Source organism: Euleptes europaea, chromosome 13 (genome assembly GCF_029931775.1).
Source record: "Euleptes europaea isolate rEulEur1 chromosome 13, rEulEur1.hap1, whole genome shotgun sequence".
Taxonomy (NCBI): domain Eukaryota; kingdom Metazoa; phylum Chordata; class Lepidosauria; order Squamata; family Sphaerodactylidae; genus Euleptes; species Euleptes europaea.
In genome coordinates, this window is record NC_079324.1 from 37,498,225 (window position 1) to 37,518,701 (window position 20,477).

At 44.9% G+C, this 20,477-nt stretch overlaps 1 protein-coding gene across 1 annotated transcript; it reads right to left on the reverse strand.

Annotated features, from left to right (window-relative positions):
• Window positions 1–5,018: 5,018 nt before the first annotated feature.
• On the reverse strand, window positions 5,019–20,280 carry LOC130485862 (protein FAM162A-like). Its single transcript, XM_056859008.1, has 5 exons — window positions 20,207–20,280; window positions 13,561–13,658; window positions 8,610–8,715; window positions 6,692–6,800; window positions 5,019–5,126 (listed from the first exon to the last, which is right to left on the reverse strand). The coding sequence occupies exons 1-5, from the start codon at window positions 20,278–20,280 to the stop codon at window positions 5,019–5,021; spliced, it is 495 nt and encodes a 164-aa protein (XP_056714986.1).
• Between the last annotated feature and the right edge of the window lie 197 nt (window positions 20,281–20,477).

Below are 20,477 nucleotides of genomic sequence, written 5' to 3' on the forward strand. Positions count from 1 at the left end.
GCCCTTGTAAGCACACAACCTCTACATCTGTAAATAATCCCAGTATTACAAAGACATCATCGGGTAGTTAGGGCTTGATCCCCTGAAGGGGCACAAAACAATACTGTGCAAAAGGTGCCCAATGCTTGTTAAAAGGTATGAACCCATCTGAACCACCACCTCTTTTCCAGACTTTTATAGCGGTGAATAAAAGTCCTCGAGACCAGATTTCAGCTCCCAAACTCTAATAAACCAGATTTTATGGATGTTCTTGCTGTGATGAGGGGGGACCCCCCCCCCACACACACACTACAATCTGTCAGCTACATCTTATGAAAGAGCCTGGATCACTGCACTGCATAATAAAAAGAATGAGAAATTTCATGTCAGCCTGTCAGTGGAAAAGCTCATGAAATGTGAGGGCATTTGGTGTGGTGTTTGTTAATCTCCTGGAGTGGCAGAGAACTGGTAACGGAGGCTGGGGTGGCCTGATAGGCTATTCAGGAAGACTGCTGGGTTTATTCTGTCCCCTTCTCCATCTCCAAGTACTATGTTCATTGCTCTTCTTCTGACATAATGAAGGCCATAAAGGAACTGAGTCTCTGGTCTGGGCAAGCATGAGGCTGAGCTTCATATTTATCACTATTCTGAGACGTGCTAGTGGTGGTCAATAGTGACATGAGGTTGTTGTTTTTTAAAGAAGAAAGATTAGAAAAAGAAAGGACTGGTCTAATAACTACTATTGCCCTGACCTGGATGGCCCAGGCTAGCCCGATCTCGTCAGATCTCAGAAGCTAAGCTGGGTCAGCCCTGGTTAGTATTTGGATGGGAGACCACCAAAGAAGTCCAGGGTCTCTATGCAGAGGAAGGCACTGGCAAACCACCTCTGTTAGTCTCTTGCCATGAAAACCCCAAAAGGGGTCACCATAAGTCAGCTGCGACTTGACGGCACTTCACACACACACACACACAAAATAACTACTATTAGCCATGGCATCTGAATGGAACCTCCATATTTCAAGGCAACATACCTCTGATGTATGGAGACCAATAACCTTCATAGTCTGGATTTCTTGGGTTGCCAACCTCCAGGTAGTTGGAGAACAATAAGCAGCAGTAGCTTAGCCAAAGCAATTCACAAGTATTATAATATTTCAAGTAAATGTTTGCATTTTATGTTATCTTCAAAAAGAATTTTTTTTCAATCATATGACACATTCATATCATATACTAATTCAAACAAATTCCAACAAAGACTACAAAATTAGTTGAACCATCGGTGTTCAACAACAAGAAAATTCAGAACGCTAGAGTGCGTTCTGAATTTTCTTGCTATTGAACACCGATGGTTCAACTAATTTTGTAGTCTTTGTTGTAATTTGTTTGAGTTATTATATGATATGAATGTATATCATTGAAAAAAATTCTTTTTGAAGATAACATAAAATGCAAACATTTACTTGAAATATTATAATACTTGTGAATTGCTTTGGCTAAACTACTGCTGCATATTGTTCTCCAATTATCATACAGCAGGCTAACTTTTGTTTACTAAACCTGGAGATCTCCTGGGATTACAATGGATCTTTCGTGGGGCTGCCACCAAGCTGATAGATTGAGATGTTTCCTCCCCCCTACCATCCATTATATTTCAACAGTATCTAACAGTTTTTTTAGAAGCATATTTTCTCCCTGTTCCTTACATTTACTGTTACTGCCCCAGAGTCTCTGGCAATGGCAATTGCGGAATGAGACATATCACTTCCAACCGTACACTTCTAGACAGGCAAATGTGCATGGAAGGAGGTAATAAGGGTTTTATCTCCATCACAGCTGCCTTGGGAGATCTTCGTGGTTTGCAGGTGGACAAAGCAGAAAAGCTACTTTATGTTTTATGAGGTCAGATAAATCCAGTTGGAGGTGTTCCAATACACACCATTTTTATCTGTCCAGCTGCTTTCTCTTTAGTGCCTGCATTTTATGGGCTGGATCTCCAGGAGGGCAGTGAAGTGCCAAAGGGTATACAAATCAAGCCCACCTGAGGCTCAGCAGGATGATATGTGTCTCTTGGGGCAGAGGCTGGCACAGGGGACTCGAGTCAGGACTCCTTTTCAGACTGGCCCAGTCATGTTTCTTGTCACTCCAGGCTGATCTTAGCATTTATGTAAAATGTTCAAAAGACAAATCTTGTAATCCTTATAACAACCCTGTAAGGTGTGTGCCTAAAGTGCTGTCAAATCGCTGCTGACTCATGGCAATCCCTTATGGGGTTTTCAAGGCAAGAGAGGTGGTTTGCCATGGTCTTCCTCTGCATAGCAACCCTGGTATTCCATGGTGGTCTCCCTTCCAAATACTAACCAGGGCCAACCCTGATTAGCTTCTGAGATCTGACGAGATCAGGCTACACCTCACTGCCTTCCCTCCTAACCTATAAAGTAGGTCTATATTATTGTTGAATGTTTGTTTTGATTTTTGGAAGATTATCTCCCATTGTTAATATTGTGATTTTTTTTTAAAAAAATCCTGTTTTAAAAAATGCTTTTCTGGTTTGGTTTAATTAATTTCAGTGTTTTATGGTGATTTCCCTGTTGTTTTAACTATGATGCTACTCATTTCAGATTTTCATTTTAATACTTTTATTGTATATTTTGCACTTTCCATGCTTCAGGCTGGCTGTCTACCTTACTAATGGATCCATTTAAGCATTCATTCATTACCTTATTACTTTAAAAAAATGTCTGAAACCAAAAAATGGACCTGGCATTGGAAGGGGAGACAAGTTTCTGGGTGCTCTCATGAGTTGGCAGCCAATTAGTAGTCAGCATCTGTGTCAAACTTGCAGATTCAATTATTTTCAGAACTTGACCCTGGAAAGGTAAAGCCCCAAAAGCAGTGAGGATGCTTCCAAAGCAACATCATTGCTTGAAAAAATGGTAACTACTTTCCTCCTTATAGACAGTGTTCTCCAGTAGCTCACATGATAAGTGTTGCTGTACAGTTACATGAAATCTTTGATGTTTTCCAGTGCAGATGCTGCGGATTCACCCACGGTATGCCAGAGAAGCGAATTTCGCAGCAAGCAGGTTGACAGTTGAGCTTACCACGTTCAATTGTGGCAATCCAATGAGAGCTAATTACCAGAGTAACCTGCAAAACAAACACAAATGGGTCGACATTTCTGTTGCTCCAGAAGGTCAGACCAGAACCAATGGGTTGAAATTAAATCAAGAGTGTCCGTCTAGACATTAGGAAGAATTTTCTAACAGAGCGGTTCCTCAGTGGAACAGGCTTCCTCGGGAGGTGTTGAGCTTCCCTGGAGGTTTTTAAGCAGAGGCTAGATAGCCATCTGTCAGCAATGCAGATTCTATGACCTTAGGCAGATCATGAGAGGGAGGGCATCTTGGCCATCTTCTTGGAATTGAGTAGGGGTCACTGAGGGTGTGTGTGTGGGGGAGGTAGTTGTGAATTTCCTGCATTGTGCAGTGGGTTGGACTAGATGACCCTGATGGTCTTTTCCAACTCTATGATTCTATGACACACAGGTGAGGGATGGTGGTGGAAAGTGCCATGCCATCAAGTTGCAGCCGATTTATGGCAGCCCTGTAGGGTTTTCAAGGCAAGAGGCGTTCAGAGGTGGTTTGCCATTGCCTGCTTGTGCGTAGCAACCCTGGACTTCCTTGGTGGTCTCCCATCCAAATACTAACCAGGGCTGACCCTACTTAGCTTCTGAGATCAGACTATCCTGGGCCACCCAGGTCAGGGCTGTGTTCGATTGTCCCAATCAAATGAGAGCTGATCACTGGAGTAACCCGCCAGACAACCAGAAATGGGTCGATGCACAGGTGTGTATTTCATCAACAAAAAATGGTTGCATGATCTTGACTGGCAAAAAGGATGTGAACCAATGGGCGTCTCTAATAAGCTTCAGCTCACCACTTTTGTGGAACAAACTCGGAGCACTTTCAGATAGATCCCATCCAGGGAGATTGCATAGAACTGCTGAGCGACCTCTATTATTGTGCTTTACTTTGCTTATTTCCCACTTCCACATCTGCCTGCTGGGAATATCTTCATTTTCTGGAATTCCTTAATGACACTGGAGTCCCTTCTCAGAAAAAAAAATGTGTTTCCCCTCCCTGAAGTTACTCCAGTATTGAAAGGGTGGTGAGGTGACACCTCTGCCTTGTCACTCAAAGTCCTGTTTGCTTCTGAAGAAGCCAGCTCTGACTCATGAAAGCTCATATTGAAATAAATGCCATTAGACTTTAAGGAGCCATAGGACTTGTGTTTTATTTTGCTTATTTGCTTACATGAGAGCCAGAGTGATGTAGTGGTAGGAGTTTGGATTAGGATTTGGGAAACCCAGGTTTGAATCCCCACTCTCCTATGGATTCTTCCTTGGATATCTTGGGCCAGTCATATACTCTCAGCCTAACCTACCTCACAGGGTTGTTATGAGGATAAAATGGAGAAGGGGAGAAAGTGGTAAGGCACTTTGGGTTCCCATTGAGGAGAAATGTAGGCTATAAATGAAGTAAATAAGACAAAATTACTCATATGTCCCCATATATCTCTTGTCACCACAATTTAGAAAAAGCTAAATGTTGCAAAAGTTCAAATCCCTTCCCCAGAATAAAGCATGTATAGTGGAAATTTACTACAAAAAATGAAGTACATTTTCATTGATTTTCCTCACATGCATAATTGTATGCTCAGGACTGATCTTTCTTAACCACTGATTTCTTGGCGGGGGCAGAGATTTCAAAGACAAGTGGATGAGAAGTAGGCGTGAATTGTCCCCAGGTGTCAGAACTGTCACTCAAGAAGAAGTTTTTAGTTGGCCAACTCAGGGGTAGACGAAAGCAAGCAGAGAAGAAATCTGGTCTCTGCTGTGGCTTCCACATTCACAACCAAAAGCATGGGATTGTTGAGGAGGTATAATAAGGTTGACAACACGCCTCAGAGTTACAGGACTGAAAGCTTTCTCAACTCGGGATCTGAATCAGCTTGTGGCCCCAGGGGACTTGTTGTTTTCACGGTCATTCAGTTTTTCCAGCTGCGGATTCCTGTTCCAGTCGTCCCTCTAGCCTCCATTTGGCCTTCTTCTCTGCGTTGATCTGTAGCAATGTGTCCTCTCGTTTAGCAGCCTTTGAAAACGAGACAGTTGCTCAGTAAACCTTTCCCACAATGCAGTACTGGGGTAGGAGCCAAAACCCCACATAGAGACCAGTTTCATGTGGCCATTTGGATTCCTGCTTGGTGAACACCAGCCCCATAAAGAGCCCCTCCACCTTACCACAACCCCCCCCCAAAAAACGGCCCTGATGGTTTTATTTAGTTTATTTATTGTTTCGATTTGTATCCTGCTCTCGCCGTCCTGCCAAGACCTTTCTTTGCTATTGGGCCAGGGTTTTCTTTTGGGGGGGGGGGCGGTTTAGTTTCTTCTTCCCTTCCAGCCATTTATTTACTTATTTGCTTTTTTGATGTTATTTTTATACTGCCTCTTAAGACATTTACAAGGCAGTGAACGAGTTAGAGCACCGGATTAAAATACAATAAAAAGACGGCAACAAAATAAAAATAGAAAAAGAGCAGCACAAAATGTCAAAATGGCAGCAAAGAAAGGTTCCCAGTTAGTAGTTCTGTGATCAAAGAAGTATAAAACAGCATAAGCATACATAAAACACAGCACAAACCCTCCACTTAAGCAGCCGGAAAGAGCTGTATTTGTATGTATGACTTTGTGGTTGTGTGTGTGGAGTAGGATTGCCAATTCTGTGTTGGGAAATTCCCGGAGATTTGGGAGGTGGAGGGTGGGAGGGGGTTTGGGGAGGAGCAGGGTATAATGCCATTGAGTACACCCTCCAAAGCAGTTGTTTTTCACCAGGGGAACTGTTCTCTGTAGACCTCCTGGAGGTTGTCAACCCTAGGTGAAGGGAGAATCAAATCAACAGAATCTCAGAGAACAAAAAGGTTTTCATTAGCTTTGCTGCAGGATTCTGTCCCCAGGTCTAGCTGCACTGTATCTAGTGGGGTCCTTTCTGAATCTACCCAAAGCCACTGGATTTTGACCCCAAAGCTGCTTGATTCCGTCTACAAGCCCAACCTCTAGTTTGTTCTTTAACTCACACTGGGCTCTGCCTTGCAGCGGATTGTGGCTCACCACTGCACCCTGCAAATGAGCTCAGTAAGGGATGTAGAAAGTGGAGTCTTCGCACCAGTGTGCCAGTCCTGGTTTGTTTTAACAAGCTCATGGGTTGTGTTGCCAATAGGGTTGCCAACCTCCAGGTATTAGCTGGAGATCTCCTGCTATTGCAACTGATCTCCAGCTGATAGAGATCAGTTCACCTGGAGAAAATGGCCACTTTGGCAATTGGACTCTATGACATTGTCCCTCCCCTCCCCAAACCGTACCCTCCTTAGGCTCCACCCAAAAAACCTCCCACCGGTGGTGAAGAAGGACCTGACCTTAGTTGCCAACCTCCAGGTGGAGCCTGGAGATCTTCCATAATTAACACTGATCTCCAGACAACAGAGATCTGCCCCCCTGGAGGGAATGCCCCACTGAGGTCCCTCCCTTCCTCAAACACCACCATTCCCAGGTTCCACCCCCAAATCTCCAGGAATTTCCCAACCCAGAGTTGGCAACCCTAGGAGGAGGCAAAGGTATTCTTTTTCCTGTCCAGAGCAATCTATGATGAAAACCTCTTACCTGTTTGCCGGAGATGACCATGGCCACACATCCCAGTAAAGTCAGTGCCATCATGATGTAGCAAATTCGAATCCGCATCTTGTTCTGAGCAGCCTTAAGTACCTCCACTCTGCAAAACAGCCAAACAGCTGGGGTGGAGCTGGAATGGGGTTGCCAACCTCCAGATGGTGGCTGGAGATCTCCTGCTATTACAACTGATCTCCAGCTGATAGAGACCAGTTCCCCTGGAGAAAATGGCCGCTTTAGCAATTGGACTCTATGGCATTGAAGTCCCTCCCATGCCCTCCTTAGGCTCCGCCCCAAAAACCTCCCACCGATGGCGAAGAGGGACCTGGCAACCCTAAGCTGGAAGCTACAATGGGGCCCTGGTCCAGCAAGAAGAACAGAACATTGTGAGGAGAAGATGTCAGGCTGCTTCTGGAGGCATGGCTTCCCAAACATGCAACTTTTCAGTGTACCCATGAGGACTAGAAAACCTTTTTAAAACTACTGTTTGCCAGGAAGCTGGATTTAGTGGCCTTTCTCAGGCTGCTCCATTGTGCTTTCTGCATAATGTAATGCCAAGGAAAATGTTGTGCTCCCTATTATTCTGAGCTAGAGGAAATCCCAGGGTCAGCTGTCAGACCCATTTCCTTGTGAGGAAATAACATTGGAGATTTCTGGGTGGTTTTTTTTTGGTAATATCTATTTATTTATAGATATGCAAATTGAGCACAGGGGACCTTGGCAGACACCCAGTCTTTAAAACACCATCCATTTCTCCCAAAGCAAACAGCTTGCAGCCTCTACTGCTCTCCCAGGATGATTCTGGCCAACCAGCTCAGACCCTTTTGCCAGCTAAGCTAGATTCTAGGCCCCGTCGGAGCATTTACAGCACCTAGTCGACACACCAACTATCCAAAGCCATCAGTATTCATTTCCACAAGCATCTCCCAGCCCTCAGTGGCTGTTAAAGAAATATTGTTAGCCATTAACTAAACCAAAGCCTTGAGTGTCTTCCCTGGGCACAATATAATTTGTTTCCCAATGCAATATCTTTGCCTCTCACTCCACTATCAGTGGACAAATATCAGTTACAGAAATCAGATAATGCTGCATTGAGGGTTTGGTAGACATTCATTGCCGCAGTTTGCAGAAGAAGATTCTGTCGAGAATTTGACAGGAAGTAAGTTCACTTCAGGAGCAATCCTAAGCAGGTCTATTCAGAAGTAAGTCTCATGTTACCCAAAGTAAGGCTTTCCCCCAGGATTGCAGCATAACAAGTTTGCAAGCCTTGTTTCTGTCCAGAATGATCCAGGTGTTAGAACTCAACTGTCATGGGTCAATTTGAACAGATGAAATGAATGCTAGAAAGCCCTGCTTGCTGTCTTATTCTTGAGTGCTACAAAGCTTCTCTCCAAAATGGGGGGAAGGAAGAAGGGCGGAGAATAAATTAATGTTTCCAAATTGACTTGGTGTTTTTTGGGACAGAGATAATGATCAACACCCACACATTTCACTTCAGTATCACACAGCTTTCCAGAAGAAACGCACTTCCAACATCAAGGTATTTGGGGTGACACAGAAAATAATGGTTGTGTGGGTGTGCAGAGAAGGAATCAGAGTTTGGTTCTCTCTCTGGCTGAAGTCAGACAAGACTTTCTAGGAGTGTTGAAAGTGGTACTATAGAGCCGTAATTGACTGTGTTCCATGTGCTAATTTTACTTGTCCCATTGTTGCTTGTGGTTAAATAGGTTTTACAGGTTTCTGACACTCTAAAAAACACACACAGCAAAACCTGTTGGAACAGAAATGACATGTAGACAAGGGAAAAGTGTATACCTGTCACAAGACCCAGGGTTCTCATACCACTTCCTTCCAGCTCTGTCCAGCTTTCTTCTAAGGCAGTTGTACACAAAAGATTTAACTAGCTACTTACGACAAAAGTGGCGGAATATCCTCCTCCTTTTTAAACCGCCCAGTCCACAATAGTATCTTTTTATCAAATTCTGTAGGTCTTTTCTCACTTCTGAAGATATTGCGACCTTTAAAAAAATAAACAACACTCAGCAGCAGATCGACTTTAAAAAAAGGAAAGCATTACAGGGGAGGATGGGAGGGAAGAAATAGCATTACATTTTAAAATATGTGACACTAAAATGACTGTTCTATGTTTTTTTAATATGTAAATTAATGTTTCCCACCACAACCGTCAGGCTCAGAGCAATGTTTAAAAACTGACATCTTTTAATGTGGAAAGGACTCCCCAAATGTGAGAAACTGAGATGAATAATAAATAAAATGAGCTCCCTCTTGCTTTTCCTTCACGCCCTTAATGTCTGCCTGTAGGAAAACATCCACAACATCCAAGGATGCTCTAGATCAAGATTGGCTGGACCTCCAGGGGAAGGAAGTTCTGAAGCTGGGGAAAAGCTGTTGAGAACATATCCTTCTCTACACTTGCTGCCAGAGGTACTCAAGGGATCGTAATCGCAGTAGAACACCACCTATGCATGCCTACATCCAAGGTTCAGTCTTTGCCACCTTCAGCTAAAGGGCCTCAATGTCTAGGAAAGACCTTTCCCTGCTTAAGAGCTTGAAGAGCTGCTGCCCTTCAGAGGGGATGCAGCAGCTGAGTTTCCCCTTTGCACGCTAAAGGGTTCGGGTTCAATTCTAAGTTAAAAGGTCTCAGGCCACTGATGCTGGGAACAAAGAGCGTGATCTGCAGCAGCTATTCGCCGCCCAGCACTCCTATGATGAGGAAACGCACACATCTCTGGCCGGAAGACTTCTGCGGAGGTGGAATTAGGGTTGCCAAGTGCCAGGTAGTAGCAGGAGATCTCCTGCTAATTCAACTGATCTCCAGCCGATAGAGATCAGATCAACAGGAGAAAAATGGCCGCTTTGGCAATTTAACTCTATGGCACTGAAGTCCCTCCCCTCCCCAAACCCCGCCCTCCTCAGGCTCCGCCCCAAAAATCTCCAGCCGGTGGAAAAGAGGGGCCTGGCAACCCTAGGTGGAATGGCGGCCTGCGATACTTGTCGGAGCACAAAACTCCCCTTGTCCAAGCACCGTTGGTGTGCGTCACGGGGAGGGAGGAGAAATTTGCCTGCAAGGGCGGGGAGAATACATCCGACTCCAGGGAGTTTTTCATGGAGATCTGCGCCGAAAACTGCGTAGCAAAAGAAAAGAACGGACTAAAACAGGTTTGACTTGACAAGGGGATGAAGTGTTTTTTCCGCCTCAAATTCGAAGCAGTCATGAAAAATCAAAAATTAGCAGCGTGGCAAAACAAACGTGAAACCACTGCAGACCTCCGTGAAAAAAATGACCTAAGGGTCTTGTTACACATTATTCAATCCATGAGGTTTCTGTCAACTCCTGTCTATATGGCCCTGCAAGACAGGTGGAGAGAAGAGAGGAGTCACACCTCCTGGCATACTTGCATAAAGGCAAGCTTCCAGTGTCCATGCGGCTCCCGCCTCCAACAGCATGCGCTTAATAAGAGAGGCTGCAGGCAAAGAGCCAATGAGAAGCTGCATATTCCTGGCTGCTGCCCTCACTAAGCCTCCAAAGGCAGCTGATATCTACAGTATTTAACAAAAAAGGAAGACGGTCCTGAACATAAGATGGCCTACACCTAAAAAAAAGGTTGCGCACAATATTTTTATTAATTACTGTACACATACTTGTAACTTGTATGAAATTTAAGATGACCCTCTCATTTTCTTGATGGCACACCTGGTCTTCCTTTTGTGTAAATACAGTAGCTTTTAATTTGCCTCCTTGCAAACGTGTCTAGTTACTCTAAGCAGAGAAGAAAACATGATGTAATGTCAGGTTATTAATTTTCATTGTATTACATGCTTCTGGATTCCCCTCTTGTACCATTGTTCAGATTGTGCATGGGACTGACTGACGCCTGTCCCTTTTCACCCTAGTTACCATACTGGCTTTGAGTACACCAATTAACAGTGCAATCCTAAACTGGTCTGCTCAGAATCCTACTGAAGTCTACTCCCAGGAAAGGGTTCTTGGGATTGTACAATAAATGCCCTACAAGAGAGGCTTCTTAATAGATCTTTTAGGAGGGAGAAGAGGAGCAAGGACTTCTCAAGGTGACCCGTGTTTTTCAGCTCTGCTAAACTCTGGGGAAAGGGCATCAGGAGGGTTTCCCCCCCCCTTTCCTTAAAAAAAAATTCAGATGGAAATGGAAAATGTCTCATCTACCTCTAGTAATTCCCTCCACTGAAATCAATAAAGCACGCAGCTCCCAGGACAAGCTTTGCAATGAAAATAGTCTCTAAATGATTTATAGTTTGTGGGCAGAAAGCACCAAGAATAAATCGCCAAGTCTGAAAGTTATAACAATGTTGCAGCTCCACTGTACACATTTTGAGAAATAGATTATTTAAAAGGAGGATGTTTGTGTGTGTATTTTACCTTTGTTCTAGATTACCTGTTGCAAGGAAGAAATGAAAATCGCCAGAATTTAAAATGTAGGGATGCCAGCCTCCAGCCTCCTGGGGATCTCCCAGAATCACATCTCATCTCCAGACTACAGAGATCAGTCCCCCAGGAGAAAATGTATGCTTTGGAGAGTGGACTTTATGGCATTGTACCCCACTGAGGTCCCTGTCCTCCCCAGGCTCCACCCACAAATCGTCAGGAGTTTCCCAACTTGGAGTTGGCAACTCTATCCCCTTGTCCCCTGCCGTTGGCCGGGGGGGGGGGGACCCTCTTTAAAAGAAATACATATGTCCTTTTCAAGTATTTCACTATTTAGGTTTTCCACTCCATTAGCTAGAACCTGTATTAAAACAAGAGGGACAGCATGGGGTAGCAGGTGGAGTATTCGACCACACCTCTGCCTTGGCCATGAGGTTAATGTAGTGGCCTTGGGCCAGTTGCTATACCTCACCCTAATCTACCCCACAGGATAATTGCTGCCTTCGTATCTGGGGCACATAGCATGATGTCCATGCAAATTAGCTTCCAACTGAGGAAACAGGCTTAAATGCAAGAGAAATAACCCATGGAAAACATTTCTTTTGGTGGCAAATTACATCCTGTGAACGTTCCTTTATTATGATAATCAAAAATCTGATTTCAAGAGATGGTCGTGGTGCAGGGAAATGAAGCCTCTACTCAGGTCGACCCTCAGTTTTAAAAGCAGGGTGTTTTTTTTTGTGGGGGGGGAGGGTGAAATCAGAGTCAGCCAAAGTCATGACCATGGCAGCTCTTGTGAAAAGGAGATTGCTCATCTGCACGGGTTAGCAGTCTTCTTCAGAAGCCTGGTAAGTAGCTGTAGAAGTGGTCGTTTTTGAGTTGGAGGGTATATCCCTCTGGACGGGACTGGGTGAGCCCTGTCTTTTAAAGTGCAGATCAGATCACTATCAGTTGGTCAGACCAAGTTGGCTCCAGTTACACAACCCCTACCTCAAAAGGTCTATGTGGCCCTAACAAAACCAGTAAAAAGGAAAAAAAATAGAAAAATGGAATAAAGCACATAGCCGTGCATCTGAGCAAAGGTGAATAGCCGAACCCCCAAAGGCCGAATATCTATTCAGCTTTTTCAGGAATCGCCTATTCGCCTGCAGACAGATCCCCAGGTTTTGGTACTCAGTAAACCCTAAACCTGAATATTGCTGAAACGGCTAATTTTGGGTTTATTTTCATTTCGGGTATATCAATATGCACAACCCTATGGGGAAACTATGCATGCCACCCTCCTGGAGAGGTAGACAGAGCAAGAGAGAGAGCACTGTAATACATCAACGTATCGAAACCACCATTCTCTCCCTAACTATGCGATATGACCACTCACTGGTATTTAAGCATCTCAGTTTGACCTCCAATGCCTTTTTCACATTGCCAAGGAGTCTCCCTTTCTCTGTTATACTTGCTGCAATACAAACACCTTACAAGATGTACCCTGGAATCAGGAATGCCGCTTTTGCTTACCCACCTGAAAATGCTCTTTGAAAAACAAACCCTTGAGTCATGGGGCCTTTTCCTTTGTTGGAAGATGCTGTCCTTGCCTGAGTTAACATTTCCGCCTCTGCTGTGTGGTTGCTTCCCCACAGAGCTCTCAAGCCCCATGTGGCAGTGAGAGGCCTGTACCCAGCCATCCTAACAAGCATGGTGGTAGCCTGAGTGCCGTGCAGTCTACTTGTGAGCTTCTGGTGAGGTGGACTGCACATTGGAAACTGAATCCGTGGCTTAAGGCTCCAGCAAGCCAATAAGGAAGGGGACACTCCTTCCAAGGTGAGTCAGAGACAGATATGGCTTTGGGCCAGTTAAGGGAGATGTCTTCCTGTACTGAGATACTGCTGTTATGAAATTACCCTCTGCCAGATCTCCTAAGTCACTCTAGCTACAGCAACAAACCCTACTGCCTTTTTAGGGCCAAAGGCCATGAAAACCAACATGTTTATACAGCTGGTTTAGAAGTACCCTCCTTATATTCAATCCAAATTTACTTTTTAGGCTGGACTTTTCAAACAAATAAGTAAAGGAACAGAAATGGTTTTCTAACGGTGTAGTAAAAGCTGGCTGCAGATGGCTCCAATTGACCAATGCCCATGATGTCATGAATGTCAGTCCCTTCTTCCCATTTTTTGCACTTCTTTAAAAAGCTTCCCTTAACCTCATGTTGCCAATTCTAGGTTGGAAAATTTCTAGAGATTTGGGGATGGAGCCTGGGGAGGGTGGAGTTTAGGGATGGGAGGGACCTCAGCAGGGGTATAATGCCATAGAGTCCACCATCTAAAGCTGACATTTATTCCAGGGAAGCTGATCTCTGTTGTCTGGAGATGAATTGTAATTCTGGGAGATCTCCTGGCCACACCAGGTGTTTGGCAACCCTAAGAGTTACCGCTGCCTTTACCTTGGCTGCCTAATTTCTTCTTTCTTCTTGAAAGACAGGCCCATCCTCCATGTACATTGGCAGAAATGTCTCCAGTTATTCCACTAGCTCTTCTTTCGCTTGTAAGATCCAAGCACTGGGAACTCCATCCTTAGAACTCCCCATGTCTCCTCTGGTTTGGCCTGCCTTGGCTTTTCACTGATATGCCTGTCTATTTCAGAAAGGCTTGCTAAATCAACACCGGTACTGTGGGGGAAATGCCTTTGATGGGTTCAGCCTCCGCTTCAAAGATTTCTGGCCCAGTGAACTTTAGCTGTGCCAAATGGGTGTGATTTGTCTTTGAAGCTGTAAAAGCCGACAAACAAAAGCCCAGCCATAAAAATCACCTTGCAGTGAGCCGGATCTGCGGGAACCAAGAAATTACCGAGCTTCTTCACACAAGCTGATGAGCCTCGGTGGGATTCACATGTGAGTCCCTCATACAAGGACATCCATGACACATGTCACCTGGGGGAAATGCCTTGCTGTGGAAGAGACAAACTCGTTGCTGGGGGCGGGGGGAAAGCTGTGCTTCTTTCCCCCTCATCGCCAGTTTCATAACTGTTTAGGAGTTCTGACATTCATTTTTAAATGCCCCTCATGTAGGGTTGCTTGGTCCCTCTTCGCCACCGGCAGGAGTTTTTTTGGGCGGAGCCTGAGGAGGGCGGGGTTTGGGAGGGGAAGGACTTCAATGCCATAGAGTCAGTTGCCAAAGCAGCCATTTTCTCCAGGTGCACGGATCTCTATCGGCTGGAGATCAGTTGTAATAGCAGGAGATCTCCAGCTAGTACCTGGAGGTTGGCAACCCTACCCACATGTCAGGCCAGTACTGTCTTATTGCTCCACCTCAGCACCCTAATTTGATATGCATGATACTATTAATAACAATTAGCAATGGAGTGGTAGTGGACGCTTCCACGGGTTAGAGGAGCCCTGCTTCAGGAAGCAGCCTGCAATAAATGTGTTAGCTGTTAAGGTACTGGGTCCCCAAGGTTGGGTGGGATAAATAAATTGATAGTGAAAATATAATTTATTTAAGACATGTACAGCCCAGTATAACTACTTGTAGAAAATCTAACCAAATGTTTGTATAATTGGAAATATACTATACAACCTATATACATGCTTGGTCTGATATATAATTATCTGTATATGTTTATATATCTGTAAATATGTGCGTGCCCTGTCCTGGATGGCCCAGGCTAGCCTGATCTTGTCTAGATCTCAGAAGCTAAGCAGGGTCAGCCCTGGTTAGTATTGGGATGGGAGACCACCAAGGAATACCAGGGTTGCTGTGCAGAGGAAGGCACTGGCAAACCACCTCTGTTAGACTCTTGCCATGAAAACCCCAAAAGGGGTTGCCATAAGTCGGCTGCGACTTGACGGCGCTTTACATGCACAAATATGTGTGTATGTTTTACAAGGGTTTCAACTGACCACTAAGGAAGGCCAAATAGGACAAAACGTGTCTGGCATGTGGTTATAGATATCAACCTTAGGAAATGCCATTGTGCTGTTTTAGCTTTAAAAAATAATAATTTTCATCTTGACATAGAGCTTTAAATAAATTATATTTTCACTATCAATTTATTTTATTTATCCCACCCAACCTTGGGTACCCAGCTTGTTTTTTAGGTTGGATTTCATTCCCCTTTTCTTTTTTCTTCAGTTGTTAAGGTACCACAGGATTCTTCACTTTTGATATTCTGTTTCGGAAAAGATGCTTAATTTATCCGGCTATACTCTTGCGCTGACATTCTTCAAAATATCAAGCATCTCTATCGACAGTAGATCATGTAATCCTTCCTGGGGTGTGTGTGTGTAGAACTGGGCCTTGAATAGTGCAAATGATTCAGCCGCTCTCCTCCATCTGTCCCCCGTGGCTGCATTGAAGAACACCCCCACCAACATCACAGTTCTGGGTGTTCTTCTGCAATTCCCACCTCCTCCCACACTCACCGGCAGGCTTTGATTGTCTTGCCATGTGCGTGTAACTTCTCATGGTTCTTCCTTTTTGGCAAACATTCCCTTTCCCTCTGAATGAAAATGGAAATCAATCAGCGAGAGAGCCTCCTGTTTGTCGCTCGTCACAATACAATGAGGAAAACACACACGAATGTCAGGATTCTGAAATCTGGCTTTTCTCTTTGCCAAGCCATACGACGTATTAATGAAACACGGCCAAGAGGAAATAGATCAACTCTATTACACGACTTTTGGCTTGTGCTTCTGGGCTTCCTGGAGGCATCTGCCTGGAGATAGGATGGGGGAATTGAATGGAGCCTTGGTCCAATCCAAAAAGAATTCTTCCTATGCTGTTAGATGCTAGGAACCAAGAAATAGTGTGGGGTGGGAGGTGGATATTGCCACCATTTGCTGAATTACGACTAATAATGAAGCTCAAGACGATGCATTCTGTGGGACTTAATAGAGATCTGGGATTCCTGTCTCATTACCAATGCTGATTTCTCCACAACTACTACCCCTCTGCATATCACACCTAATCCAATCATGCCTGCTAATGTCATTTACTTGCTTTTGACATTTACATTGCCATTGTGTGTCTAGTTCAGTCGTCTGAACTTAAGGATAGATGGAATCTCGTTCTAGCTGTGTCTGAAGAAGTGAGCTGTGGCTCATGAAAGCTCATACCCTGCCAGAAATTTTGTTAGTCTTTAAGGTGCTACTGGATTCCTGCTCTTTTCTGTTGCCACAATCATGACCCATGTATTGCTTCCTAGAAGCATCCAGTTGATGTCTACTTGGAGACAGAAGGCTGAATTAGCTGGACCCTTGGTCTTGTTTAGTAAGGCAAATCCTGTGCTAATATTTCTCTTGTGTGCACGCGCCTGTATGAAAAAGCAGTACAGAAACTGAGGGGCCATGGCTCAGTTGCAGAGCATCTGCTTTGCATGCAAAAACTCCCAGGCTCAATCTCCATTTAAATTATCTGAGCAAACAGGTATTGGGAGAGCCCTATCTCTGAATGAGATCCTAGAGAGCCACTGCCAATCACACTAGATCAGGGGTAAGTAACCCCTGCACGTGTACCAGCCATGGCAACCAGGGCCAGATCTCCAACCGAGCAGGAGAGGGCACTGACAGCACAGCTGGGGACAGTGATGTGGGAGAACGGAAGGCGACAGGTATGGCTTATTATGCCCATCACGGCCTTCCAGACCTGTCAAGTCCATAGTGACTCCTGGAGATCCTGGCAGCGCTGCTGGGACTTGGGTTGCTCCAAGTGTGCTTGTCAAAGTACAACCCTTCCTCTTCCATTTTGTTTGCCTTCAAAGATATACGTTGCATTTTTTTCACTTGGGAAAAAGGTTGCTTATCCTAACACTAGATGATATTGAGTTAGATGGACCAGAGGTCTGCTGGCCCCCATGTTGCCCCTTGCTGCTTCTGAGAGTCCACTGACCCTCAGGAACAAAATTTGGGGAAGCTCAATGGGCTGCAGCAAGAAGGGGAAACAGCAGAAATTGCCACCCCCTCTTAAGAAAATTTAAGTACCCTGAAGTCTTTGGAACTGTGTGGGTGGACAGGGGTCACCCTAAGACAGTGTTGTATTTTTTGTGTGCTGTCAAGTCACAGCTGACTTATGGCAACCCCGTAGGGTTTTCAAGGCAAGAGACGTTCGGAGGTGGTTTGCCATTGCCTGCCTCTGTGTCATGGCCCTGGTGTTCCTTGGAGGTTGCCCTCCCAAATACTAACCAGGGCCAACCTGCTTTTTCATTCACACTCAGAGATCTGATGAGATCAGGCTAGCCTGGGTCCATCCAGGTCAGGGCACTGTATGTTTACTGAGTGTCTTATGTGTGTGAATGATCATTTATGCAGCTTTTGCCCTTCCAAATCTAATATATCAGGGATCAATAATAACTTCTGCCGTTGGTTTAAATAATTCAGGGTTAAGCACCTGCTTTGTAAAATGTCCAGTTTTAATATGCATGAAATTATATAATCAACAGTCCCTTAATGAATCTTGAGGGACCTCTGGGTAAATGTCCTGCAGTGGTCTGCGGAAGAGCCTTTTCCCCAAGCTGGTTTTTGAGGCATGGTTCCCCCAATGGGGAGCCCTAAAAAACTTCAGTGACTTTGCTTGGCTTCATCATTTAAAGGAAGCCAGCCTCCCGTTTTTAATTAATATGAGCAGCTCATTTGGAATCAAACTAATTGAACATTTTGATGTGCAAAACTGCCAAACACCGGGGATTCCATTGATGTTAATGCAAAACTTCCCACAAACTCTCGTGAGAGCCAGAGTGCTGTAGTGGTTAAGAGCAGTGGTTTGGAGTGGTGGACTCTGATCTGGAGAACCGGATTTGATTCCTCACTCCTCCACCTGAGTGGTGGATGCTAATCTGGTGAACTGGATTTGTTTCCCCACTCCTACACATGAAGCCAGCTGGGTGACCTTGGGCTAGTCACAGCTCTCATAGAGCTCTCTCAGCCCCACCTACTTCACAGTCAGGGCCGGATTTAGGTTTGATGAGGCCCTAAGCTATTGAAGGTAATGAGGCCCTTTACAGTATATGTCCAGCTGTCCTTTGTCAACAACAAATTGTTGCTGTTTTTTGTGTTGAATATATGCTATATAACACAAAACACTGTTGCTGTATGTAGGTTTTATTTTATTTGTTTTTTATCTTATATTTTGGAAATGTACATCGTTTTTTTTTCCTTTAAATTTTTTGGGGGGGCCCAAGAGTGTGGGGCCCTAAGCTATGTAGCTTGTTTAGCTTATATGTAAATCCAGCACTGTTCACAGTGCGTCTGTTGTGAGGAGGGGAAGGGAAGTGATTGTAAGCCGGTTTGATTCTTCCTTAAGTGGTAGAGAAAGTTGGCATATAAAAACCAACTCTTCTTCTTGTTCTTGTTTATATAGCAGGCTTTTAAAACCAAAAGGTGATCATTTCGAGAGAAAGGGCAGTCCAGGGTGTTCACGGCTCCCTTGTTTGTAAGCAAGAGGCCAGCTCGTATTTTCAAAATGCAGTTCCCTTTGCTCTACAGCAAAGCACATTTGAAACTGGAGACTCAGAAGCAGTTTATGAGTGGCCAGGGAACTTTTGGTGAAAGAACAGTCAAAAGATGTCACTGGGTACATGAACGGGGTGATAATGCATTTTTCTGGAGGTAAAGACAGCAGCAATTGAACTGCCAGCTGTGAGAAAAAAGTGGAAGCTCTGTTTGAGCTGCTTTGTACCCAAGGCCAACGTCGTTGAGCTGAGCGACAGGATGGCACCTCTGCCCTCGTGAGCTGAGGTGTTGCTTCAACTACTTTGATCTTACAAAAACCATCCACACCTTGGTTATTCTTGTTTCCCTCATGAGGCTAGTTGGGTGTATTTTCTTGGCTGTATGTCATGGCACAGGAGGAAAACTAGCCAAAGAACATGGCAGTGTCCTGAGCTGCATATTAGGAATGCAGCAAACCAGGAATGCAATAATGAAGCAAGTCAGGACTGCCCTCTACCGGCCAGACCTCTTGTGTGCGTAGCACTGCCTCTACTGTCGTCTCTGGCTTGTCAAACTTTGTGTTGAGAGAATACATTCTACATTGATTGGCCTGCTATGAAATCTGTGGCTGCTGCAAAGGACTCTGGTACACGTGTATACTGTTCATGTGGTATAGTTGCCAGGTCCCCCTTGGACACCGGCAGGGGATGGGGGGGGGGGGGGTAGGGTTGCCAGATTGAGGTTGGGAAACTCCTGGAGATTTGGGGATGGAGCCTGGGGAGGACAGGGACCTCAGTGGGGGTATAGTGCCATAGAGTCCACCCTCCAAAGCATCCATTTTCTCCAGGGGGAACGGATCTCTGTAATCTGGAGATGAGCTGTAATTCCAGGGGGGGGGGAATCCCCAGTACCCCAGTACCACAAGGAAGCTGGCATCCCTATCATGTGGGAACACTGACCAGATATGCTGGGTCCCACTGCTGTTGTCCCTACAATGCACTGCAGAGGAGGAGGAGGAAGAAGAAGAAGAGCTGGTTTTTATATGCCGACTTTCTCTACTACTTAAAGGAGAATCAAACCGGCTTACAATCACCTTCCCTTCCCCTCTCCACAACTGACACCCTGTGAGGTAGGTGAGGCTGAGAGAGCTCTAAGATCTGTGACTAGCTCTAGGTCACCCAGCTGGCTTTGTGTGTAGGAGTGGGGAAACAAATCCAGGTCACCAGATTAGCCTCCACTGCACATGTGAAGGAGTGGGGAATCAAACCCGGTTCTCCAGATCAGAGTCCTCTGCTCCAAACCACTGCTCTTAATCACTACACCACACTGGCTCTCAGTTGTGGTGGGCAAGCTGTCTGTCAGAGAAGCTTGTCTGTTGTTACTGCTCTTCTGAGGGACCCTGGGAGATTTCAGAGGAGCCTCTAAGGCACACCAGAGCACACTTTGAAAAACATTCTTCTAGGCTATAGGATTCTGATGAAATCACCAAAAGCGATGAATAAGAAACACTTTAAAAGGGGGTGCAGAAATGTCACCATTTTGCTTCATCAGTTCCAAATAACATCACCAACCAGCAATTAAAAATTCTATATTTTATTGATTTAAGACAGCAACATGTTAAATTAACAAATAAACAAAAAATACATTTCCCAGTATAAAAAGGTACGCAGGAAAACCAGCACCATCCTGCCTCATTGCCACAGGCCGCCCACCCATGACATAGACGCCAGTCTCTGCCATGCCTGCCATATTGTATGCAAGAAAACACAATTTAAAAGACATTGAGGAAGAGGCAGAAAAACATTTTCTCAAACAAGGAGTGCCATTAATAAATCTTCCCTTGCACGTAACACACAGCCAAAGTGCTAATATGAGAAAACTGGACTTCTGGGACCCTAGCCTTCATGACAGGAAACTGTGCAATGAAGGAAGGAAGG